Source organism: Bos mutus, chromosome 2, assembly GCF_027580195.1.
Source record: "Bos mutus isolate GX-2022 chromosome 2, NWIPB_WYAK_1.1, whole genome shotgun sequence".
In the NCBI taxonomy this organism is placed as follows: Eukaryota; Metazoa; Chordata; class Mammalia; order Artiodactyla; family Bovidae; genus Bos; species Bos mutus.
In genome coordinates this window covers 110,442,706-110,453,736 of record NC_091618.1, presented here as the reverse complement: position 1 = coordinate 110,453,736, position 11,031 = coordinate 110,442,706, and the positions used below count along the sequence as shown (strand labels likewise).

The window sequence follows — 11,031 nt, the reverse complement described above, 5'->3', positions numbered from 1 at the left end:
TCCCCAAAGCTCAGTGTGCTTCCTGTGCTTAGAGACCCTGTCCTGGGAAGATGGTCCAGGGCTGCTGCCATCCTCAGATGACCTCACAAGAGTTCAGAATCGCTGCTCTGGAAAAACTACAGTTAAAAAATTTGTCTTTAAAGCTCAAAAATTACTTACTTGCTTCCCATTAAGGTAGCTCCTTAACATTTTTAAAACACAGGAATATCTTTTAAAAATAACAACTTGCTCAACTTTACCTGAGCTGGAGCCTTCTTTTGTCATTTACTGGAAATATAAACCTGGCCCTGGAGATGGATCTATCCTAAAAACTGGTGGTCACTGATAACTCTAGTTTCCAGGTGGGTTTTAGCAGCCCTGTTCTACTCGCTGCTCCTTGGCAACATTCATGCCAGTGCCAGGTCAATAACTGACGAATCGCTTTCATCTTATTTAAGAAGCAGAGACATAATATGCATTTAATTTCATTCAATAAATCAATGCCACATAACTTAACCATCTCTTAGAAAATTTAGGAGAAAGCAAAGGTCAGACATGGAATTACATGAATGCATTGTGATGCACTGGAGATTAATGACTGCGCCATGGCAATCAGGAGTTGTAATTTAAATGTACCACAAGAAGAAAAGCAAAAGTACTGTAATTTATTGCTGTGTCTATGCTTCCCAGTACAGCTGTAATATTGTAAGCAGCTACAAAGTGCCACCTTCTGGTTTAAAACTGTGTAACATCTCCTTTATTTCTTTTTAAATGCCATTTTTTAGTGGATGTATAAAGCAACAGCAGCAGTTATAAAATGTTGTCTGAGTACTTCTGAGAGCTCAAAACAAAGATCTGTGTATAGGCTGAATAAAAAGATGTTCAATTAATAGTGCACATTGTGTTAACTTTAATTAACATCTTCTGTTGGAATTTTCGTGTAAACCTTAATAGAGATGTGACTCACAGAGACCAAAAGTAAAATATCTTTTCGTTTCACGGCTTAGTGAGGTGGTCTGCATTCTTGCAAATGATTTACAAAATACAAGAAATGTTGCGAGTGGGTATTAGGCATAAAATATTACATTTCCTTACAGAAGGAGCAGCAGGAAGACAGGGAGCCTAGAGAACACCCTGTCACCACCTTTCCCAAAGAGCTACACCCCCAAGAATGGCAGTGGAAACCTGGCAGCAAGCCACCCTTACAATTCTTTTTGGTTGTTTTAAAATACAAGCACTTCCTGACGTTTCCCTCCCCGGCCTGTGAGCCGCACTCCCACTTGGCAGAATACAAGCCCACATCCTCTTGCTGAGTTTTCCCTTAGAATTATTTACAGGATGCCTACAGAAACGGTACAAACTAGTAAGAAATTAAAGAGAGTTTGCATTTCCAGACACGCTCCTGTGGTGAAACAAGCACACCACGCCAATTCTGAAGACCGGTCCAAAGCTAAGGTGACTCAGAAGCAGATGCATCTGTAACCGTAACCGCTGAGATGGGCTTCTCGCTGGCTGTGGCGGAGTCGCTGACTCTGTCCTCCACCGTGGCCGGGGCCTTGGGAGGGGGGGGTGTCACGTCCACAGTGAGTGCGGAGGCGGTGTCTGCCCGTGCAGTGGTCGGGACGGGGTCGGAGGGTGGGCTGCTGGCAGGTGGGACAGAGGACAGCAGGTCTGCGGAGCCTGCTGCGGGAGAGACCTCTGGAACCAGAGGGAATGACGGGAGGAACTCGGACGGCATGGGGAGAGGTGCAAGGCCTGGTAAATTTCGGGGAGGCAGGGAAGGAAGAGGTGGCAAACCTAGGACAAAAAGGCAGAGATCACACATCCTCCCGGCACAGAAGGGCAACAGCCACAGTCACACAATCATCTGCATTTGCCTTTCACTAAGGAAATGGAAGCTGAGGAGCAACAACACAAATCACCACCTCTGATTATCCTTGGCTGGAGGCTCGGACAGAGTTAAATATTCACCACAGGACCAGCTGGCCAGAGGAAAGGTTCCTTCATGTGACTCAGCCCAGCTCAGGGAAGAAATGATTCTCCCAGCCAGGATGGACAGGAACCCATCTGCCTGCAAGGCAACACACGGAGTGCTGAGCAGAACTCTGCTCTTCAAGCAAACTGTAGGTTGACTCTCAGCTGCACTCTGGACAGACAAGAGGAACAGGAGACACCGGGGCCAGGCCTGAAGCCTGAAGTACTCGGCCTTTTTTCAAGCCCTCTGATTGATAACTATTTATAGTATACTTGGTAGAGTTAAGAATTTTAAAATGCAGAATGAAGGGAGACTATTATATCTTCAAGAAACAAAAGGAAGGCAGGTTGTAAAACAGGTTTTGGGCAACCTGTGGCCCAGTCTGTCAACCTGGGGAAAGGGCAAAGCCGAAAGTCTAAGAATACAGGGCTACCCCCCCAAAAAGACAAAGGGAATGCTAAGACAGTAACATTAGCCTGAATTTACTGACTTCATTTGTTTTTTAACCCATTGTGCCAAAAAGCAAAAAACAGGTTAATGAGGACAAGTAATGAATAAATACAGATGATAAGTGTTACAACAGGGGCTGTTATGATCTAAACAGAAACATGACAATGTATACCATGATGTAATAAGATCATTCACTGACATCACTGATGGGCCCAATTCTTGAGAACAGCAATGAAAAGTCAACCCTGATGTGTGGCCATCTCAAAGCTAAAACTACTCTGGGTAATCATTAACCAGAAAAGCAGACTCGTGGGGACACTCTGCCGCTTCAGTTTCATCAGTGCATAAAATCTGACTGTAACTACTTTGAATATCTGTGAACTTAACTACTTGTAGCTAAAACTTTGCAGTTTTTATTATAAAAACATTAATAATGAATATTTCTATAAAGCAATTATCCTTCAATTTAAAAAATGAAGAATATTTATCAAGTAGCAAGCGCAGCAAGCCCAGCCAGCCTGAGCCACGCAAAACACAGGAACCACCAGTCCCTGGATGGCAGCTGCCCAAAATACAGGGAGAATCACAGGGAGTTCATTCACTGCCACCGGGCGAACTGCACACCTCCCATCCCACTCAGCTCAGCGAGGCCATACCGCTGCTCTTTATTTCTACAACTGGCCTTTACAGAGCCTGAGCTGTCAGGGGCAGGAGGGAGAGGAAGGGAGGGACAGGCAGCCAGGCAGAGGAGCATCACAAAGACATTTCTCCTCTTCTTTTTCAACCCTTTTAAATAAAAAAGATTAATTTATATCTGAAGCAGCTGAAGTTTGTTAAAGAATCTGCCCTTGCAAGAAAAAGACTGAAATAGAGGACTGCCTTTCCTGGATAAAACTTTTTATTAGACAGAGTCCTATGGCAAGATGGGCAACATACCCGGGTTCACGAGTTCTGGTAAGCTGACGCCTGGCACGACAGGCGGGGTGGGTAGGTTGAGATTGGGGAGGACAGGCAGGCTCGGGAGACCGGCTGGTAAAGGCATCAGACCTGAAGAGAAGGCAGAGAACAAAAGATAAAGTGCCAACGATAAACCCTTGCATATTGAAAAAAATACCACCCACTTCGAAGTGAAAATACCAGAAGTCCACTTACCCTGTGGCAGTTTTGTACCATAACTACAGTAACAACAATAACAAAAACCTCTCCCCAGTGAAGCATCTTTCTGTACCTAAGTGATTACATGGCTAAGCGAGTAAGGGTTAAAACAAACCTCTGAACCCAAGGGCAAGAATGATGCCGGCCCAAGTGTCTTAGAGAAGAAGCTGATTTATCTCAGCAAATATGGGACTGATTTTCTTTGATGGTTGAGGTTTACACTCTCTCAGCCTTTTTTTTTTCCTTTTCCCTTTTTATTTTTTTTTATCCATTGGGTATGTTTATTCTCATTTAATAGGTTTGAGAAAACAGGGATTTAGGCAGACTGTTGGGCTCATCTGGACCACAAAATTAGTTTGTATTTTAACAGAGGTGTGTCTGATATACACATACACACAGGGCTAAGAAAAAAACACTGTTACTGTTAGACCAGTAGTAAAACACAGCAATTCTCCACTTTTTCTCTGCCCATCCCTGATTTTCCTTCACCAGAGACTACCAATTTTAACTCTTCAGCTATTTGTTACTGTACTTCTTTCTAAGTGACAAGTTATACTGCTTTTTTTTTAAACCGACATTTCTGTATCAGATCTTGATGTATTCTCCATTACATATATACTCCTTTCCAATTCTGCTAGGGTTACCTAATAATTTGTTATTATTTGTATTCAGTGTTTACATAAATATGACTGACTTTATATGATGACTAACATTATTCACAGTTGACTTAATGCAGTGTAACTTCTGAAAACTTTTCTTTTTCCTGAGGCTCATAATTGCCTCAATTTTGCTTCCTTAATTAGAAAAAAAATATGCAGACCACTAATTCGTCTCCAGACTCTCTAACACCTAAAAACCTCTTGACCCTATATTTATAAATACATGACAATGTATCCATTTTCCTTTCTAAGACATTCCACCTGAACTATCATCTTTAGGCATTTCTTGTTGACCTCATGCTGTTCTCCCTTCTTCTCTGTTATATGGTTATATTTTAGAACTTTATCATCACTCTTTAAGTAAAATAAAATGACCTCTTCCCCCATCGACAACAGACTCTACCTGTCGACTTCCCACTTTAAAAGACACCATTACTTTTCCAGGCACCCGCCCTGCCATCCTACCTTGTAAATTGCACTTTTATGCCATCAAGGCTGATAATATTGACACTCAACTCTGTAACCGTAATTAAGCATTCTCTTAAAAAGATGAAAACCATAAACAGCATTTCCATTATGATTATTTAAATGTTATTCAATAAACCACCAAGCTTTGTGCTATGATTGATTTCTTTTTTTTTTGGCTCCAAGATTCTGAACCACAATGCGAATTAGAGCGACACTGAAATTGAGTCCACCTTCTTACACTCCAACCCTCGGTCAAAACCCTGCAGTATTTTACATTGTTTGGTTATCTGAAGGATGTGTTCCTCTTACAACGTTGTTTTTTTTTTTTTCACTTAAAGTTTCTGATCGTCATAGTTTTCTGTTGTGGAATGAAGAGATGTTTGCCTTCCACTGCATATCCTTAAGATCTTCAGCTTCTGACTGATCCTGTTTATAATCCAGTCTCATCTTCCCGAAATTTACTATTTATGAACACGGACCATGAGCTTGTACATTTCTGTCCTGAAAGTTTTGACAGCCTTCCCTTGTTATAATACATCCTGTTCGTCCCGTTTTTAAGGATGCACAGCTTCTTAAATATTGTAGTGGGTCTTCACTGAAGTTCTCGGTTCCCGGAATCGTGTATTTCCTCTTCCTACACTCAGGAGGTCTCGGTGCCAGTTCAGGGGATCGGAGGAGAGCAGACGGCGGAGAGGCCAGAGCGCAGCGGTGGAGGGAGACCAAGCACTCTCGCGAGAGAGCGGGACTGCTCGCCCCAAGCTCCATGGTGCCGCGGCGCCTCCTGGGAGTCGGCCATAATGCAGGCCCGGAACGCGGGCGGCATCCCCAGGGCTCTAAAAATGTACCTGCAAGCGGATGTTGAGAACGACGGAGCCCGCAATGTAGAAATACGGGAAGTTCATGCGCAGCTGCCAGGCCAGCTCGGAAGAAGGCGAGCAGGGTGCGGGAAAGCCCCTTGCAGAAGACCCCGTACGAGCTGGGGGTCACGGCCGGGCTCGAGGCCCTGAGGGCCAAAGATGACGGAGCCGCTGTGGTGGCCATGGACGCGATGTTGCCGCTAGCCCGGTGCGGTGCCTGGAACTGAGGGTGACCGCAGACCCCGCGGACCCCCAACTGATGGCGATGACCTGGAGGGGCCGGGGGCTTAGCGGCCTCCGGGCTAGCACTCCCGCCTCACGCAGACCCCTTTTCCCTTTTTAATTTCGGACTCACAGTTGCTAATAGAGAATCCCTATGTATGTTTGTCACTCAAATTTCTCAAATATTAACATTTTATCACACTTGCTTTATCATTTTGTGTGTGTTCACATTTGGTTAATGGCTTAGTATGTCTGTGTAACAGCATCTTTAGCCATACAATTAAAGGCTATCAGAAGCCAACTATACTTGATTACTGAAATAATATCTGATCCCTACCTGAGAGATAAAAGGACTTGGTCTTCACTGGGAACAATAAGCGAAATAAACAAAAATCTCACCTAACATTAGAGTTACTGAGGACCCAAGCAAGGAGTGCTCGTCTCTAAGATACAATGTCCTATTCATTAAGCACTGACCAGAATGCCCTAAGTAAGGAAGTGCTGATGAATGGAACATCTACACACTCCTTATTCTGGCCTCAGGCTGCTTGGACGCAAAGAGGATGGTGGGCTAGGTTTAAGGAGCCCAGGGCTCAGCAGCTGACTAGCTGGTGACTGCAGCTCATTGCCAATTGCTCTCACTTATCATGAACTTACAGTAGAGATAAAATGAGAATGAAACAAGTAAAAAGTCACCACATAGGGATAAATTTTTTTCATTGTTTCTAAGATGTAAAATACCAGTAAAGCTATTATTATGTTACATGTATGTCTCCTGCGGCTTACCTGGTAATGTAGTAGTTGGGTTCATTGGCGGCATAGATGTGAGGGACTGGTTTACTTGTGGTGGCAATAATGGTACCGTTGGTACACCTAAAATAAAAGCACAGCCTTTGAAACATTTCAGTTGATAAAGAACGAGCAGACCATCGTGGACAGTCTTCAGTCCCTTCCCTCCCACCACGGTCAGGTCTTCCCTCAGTGAGACTTCATTTAGTCAGCTGGTCTCTAGCTGTGTCACTCCACAGCTCATCCACCTGTTCTGCCCTCTGCTCTTTGCAAGGGCTGTTAGTAGAGCATGGGCCAAGGGGGCGGGGGGCTCTTTACAGAGCCCACCCCAGCTAAGTAACACCAGGTATGAGTTTCACCCCTGAGAAGGGCTGGATTGGAAAACTTTTGGAATTTTGGAAATGAGATACAAAGATTCCAGTCAATCTTTACTGGGCTCCTGACCTAAAAGGTCATGTAACCCTATATGCCCCATGAAACAGTGAATGCTGGTCTGTGAGAGAGAATGATGTAGATAGCCTGAAAGAGACAAGAGCATGTGGAGCTCCAGAGATGGGGAGAATGACCTTCCTGAACCTCCGTTTCCTTCTGGCCTTGGTTCTGTGACATGCCTTTGAAGCCTAGTACATTTCCATTTCTACTGATGTTAGCTTGAGGAGTTTATGTTCTTTATATTCAAGTACCTCTTAGGATACCACCTAATAAAGGCTATCTATTAACGCTTACCAGCTACTCAAGTGCGAAGTTTCACTGATATCCAAACAACAGTAATACTGCACATGGATTTTGATTTTGTCTTACAGAGATCTGCTTAAAGCCAGAATGAACTGTGCCTAAAAGTATGAAGCAACTATTTTCAGACAGTTTTATAAATTTAGTTAGTCACATATTTACTTTTCTGCGGAAACTGGAGGCATGAAAAATCCGAAGGGAGTTCTTTGTTTTATTTGATTCTCAAAGGTGTTGGATGGTTGGTTGGTATGTTTAAGTCTTTCAAGTTTGGGGGCAGGGTGGGCACCTGTTATATGTCAAGACATTGTTCTAGGCACCAAGGAACTTACAGAATAAAGAAAATAAAAAAATCACTACCCCCAGTAAATTTACATTCTGATGAAGTGCAGAAAAAGAAAGGGAGACAGGAAGTGTGAGGAGGTCATATCGATTAATGCCATTTCAAAATGATATATTCATTTTCTGAAAATCCAAATTTTTCAAATCCACAGTGAAGTTTTTTTTAAAAAACACATACTTTTATGTTTCTACAGTTACTGTTTGGGCTACTTTTCAGCAATATAATCAAAGCAAAGATTGAAAAATAAATACCTAACAAAAAGTGGTTTCTCATGTCACAATGCTAAATTTACTTACTCAAAGTGAAAATGCTGATTTCTTTCAATCTCCTTTAGGAATTTCTGATTTATTGATACCTCTTTTACTATTCAATAACCCATTTCTCTACAATGTAATAAGACCAGGAATCTCAGTACATGTGCTTATAAGACAACACAAGTGTAACTGTCATGTATGAGGGCAGATTTAAAATAGAAACTGCAACTTGAAGACACATCAGCTATCTCCTGAAGCCAGAAGCGCTCTCATGCGCACTGGAACCTCACTGTAAAGCCAGGTGAGAGCCATCAGACACAGACTTGGTTGCCGCCTTGGGAAGTCTATTCAAGAATAAACTAAAGGACCATTTCTTATATCTGATGGGATATAAGTGAAAAAACTCAATCTCACAAAAAGGACTCAAACATTACTTGATGAAATAAACTTTAAAATCTCTTCCAGATATATCTATGACATGATACTGATGACATTAATATTTAATTTCATTTAGGAAATATTCTAAAACTAGACTGTGGTGATACCTGCACAACTCCATAAATTTACTAAAAATCATTGAGTTCTATACTTTCAGTAAGTAAATTTTATAGTACACAAATTATACCTTGATAAAGCTGGGAAAAAATTCAGCAAAGAGTAGGGGGTAGGGATGAATGTCATCATACTGATAATTGGTGAAGGTGGGTGGTGGGGGTCTGTTGTACTTCTCTTTAAACAAATGAATATCTGTATTTATTAACATTCATCTATTTTTGAGTATGTTTCAACTTTTTAATTTTTTATAAAAAATAAAAATTCCAAACTTATCTTGGAAAACAAAGACTCTGAAAAGATTTGGGATTTCAACTGAGGGGACAAGCTCTAGGGACCATTGTTGACCTTAACTGCATCTTGATGGGTGGTTTTACGTCCATTTCAGAACAGAGTGGAATATGAGCAGATCTGGAGACAAATATTAAACAAAAGAGCTCAAGAATAAACGGATACTATAAAATAAAATGAAACCATGGCAGTGTTTTATCCACTTATTCAACACTGATTGAGTATACAATATACTCTTGGTATGATGAAGATATTTAAAAAAAGGAAAGGGAAAAATAAACTATGTCAACGTACCAAGTTAAGAACTGTATCATGTGACCAAGCAATTCTAATTTCTGGGTATATAATCAAGAAAAATGAAAACATATGTCTATGCAAAAACTTGTACACAAATGTTCATAGCTGCATTATTCAATAATAGCCAAAAAGCAGAAACCACCCAAATGTCCATCAACAAAATGTGGCATACCCATGCAATGGAACATTATTTAAACATAAAAAGATAAAGCATTAACATATGCTGTGACATCAATGAACTTGGAAAACAGAACACTATTCAAGGTAAAAGAAGCCACAGAGAAAGGTCACAGACGACCACACAAATTTTATGAACTATTTAGACTAGAAGGAGAAAGTAGATTAGCAAGTGCCTAGGCCTTGGGGGACTGGGGGAAACAAGTGACTGCGTACAGGATTTCCCTTGGGGCAGTGAAATGTTCTAAGCTAAGGTGATGGTTGCAAAACTCTGCAAATATATTCAAAACCCCACTAAATTGTACAGTTTGAAATGGGTAAACTACATGCTATGTGAATTACATCTCAATAAAGTTGTTGAAAAAAACCTAAAACATGCAAAAATGGAGTATAGCAGGTAGAACAAGGAGTACAGAAAAAGAAGAGACAGGAACATGTCCCCTGAGCAAGACTGAGCCCCTAGGAAGGGAATGGTAAACTGCTCACTTTTGTATCCCCAGGGTACACTAGTTAGGGGATATGCAATCGTCTGCTGAGTAAATAGAGCAATTAAACAGAATTTAAAGGTAGAACACGGAGAAGTCCAAGGTCTAAAACTGGCTGAGAAGAGGTTTAAACGCATGTGATAATTTAGTACCCACCAGCTTTCAGACAGGGCCTGTCAATGCACAGCATGGTTACAGTTTTCAAAGCCCACTGGAATTAATTTTTAAAATTCTACAGCTTGAGGCAGAAAAGAATATCATGTAAAACAAAGCAGACTGAAAACAGAAATCTTATTTTCTGCATACCTGTACTGAGAACATTACTGACAGCTGGTGGAGTTGAACTAATAGAAAGTCCAGACAGACTCTGTTCAATTTCTGTAGTTCCTGGTGGTGACAAAGACGGGGGATTAACTGAGGACAGCTGGACCTTCCAAAAAATAGAAAGAAAAAAGGAAAATTACTCAAGTTTACTTAAAATATACATATTGGCTCTCACTGGTCCTACTGATACTTTTTTGATCATGTACAAACCGTCAAAAGTTTTCACCTGGCACTTTGGCTTTCAGATACTCCTTCGTAATTTTGAAAGGCGCCGAGGATGTCACGCTGTAGACATCTCCCCATCCTGTCACTTCTGGTCTCTTAACACATAGCATCTAGCCTGTCACACACACTGTTTTAGCCACTTCAACACCAGGAGATTCTTTCTTCTCCTTCCTAGCCAAAATGATTACACTCAACCCTTAAAACACCACTTTTTTCTTCTTCTCTGATTTCTCAGCCAGATTTTAAATTTTCATTGTTCATGGAAGAAGTCAGCTGAAGTCTTAATACCATGAATGATTCCTCAGAAATTTCGTATGATGTCTAACGTCATGAGTCCCCCTTATCTTTTCTCATCAATGAATGAATGTGGGAACTAGATCTCTACCTTCGGGAGCATGGGGTAGGGGTATGAATGAATCTATATGGACTCTACAAACGGGTAGATGGGTGATTTTCAGATTTCACCCCTGAATCCTCCGTCTTCCTCCAGCTCCAGTGTCCTCCAGCACTTTTCAACACGACCTGTATTACGGTCCTTCTCCCCAGCTGCCATTTCACCATCTGGTTTCCTGACTGCCTGTGGAGCTTTACGGGGCAGAGAGCACTGACTGGGGCGGCATGTATGATGGTAGGAGTCTGAATATGTAACGACACTGGCTCTGGCCGTGAGCCAAGGGGTGGGGTGAGGAGAGGTTACACATTCCCACGGCTCCTTTTCACTTCCTCTAGAATTAGGGATGGCCCAACCATAAACCATAAAATGACAGCAGCCCTTTCTTTACAACCACAGCATCTTCTTT

General features: G+C 41.8%; 1 protein-coding gene and 1 pseudogene across 2 annotated transcripts in view; both read right to left on the bottom strand.

Moving 5' to 3' along the window:
• Positions 1-453: 453 nt before the first annotated feature.
• Positions 454-11,031, bottom strand: part of GORASP2 (golgi reassembly stacking protein 2) — a 33,468-nt gene continuing 22,890 nt past the window's right edge. For both annotated transcript variants that reach the window (XM_070358287.1, XM_070358279.1), the window contains exons 7-10: positions 9,989-10,112; positions 6,552-6,638; positions 3,341-3,451; positions 454-1,776 (exon numbers count right to left, since the gene is read on the bottom strand). In XM_070358287.1, coding sequence (XP_070214388.1) covers positions 1,430-1,776; positions 3,341-3,451; positions 6,552-6,638; positions 9,989-10,112 — 669 coding nt within the window. In that variant the 3' untranslated portion in view covers positions 454-1,429. The remainder of the gene's footprint in view (positions 1,777-3,340; positions 3,452-6,551; positions 6,639-9,988; positions 10,113-11,031) is intronic.
• LOC102276596 (small integral membrane protein 10-like protein 1) lies at positions 3,566-6,545 on the bottom strand (annotated as a pseudogene).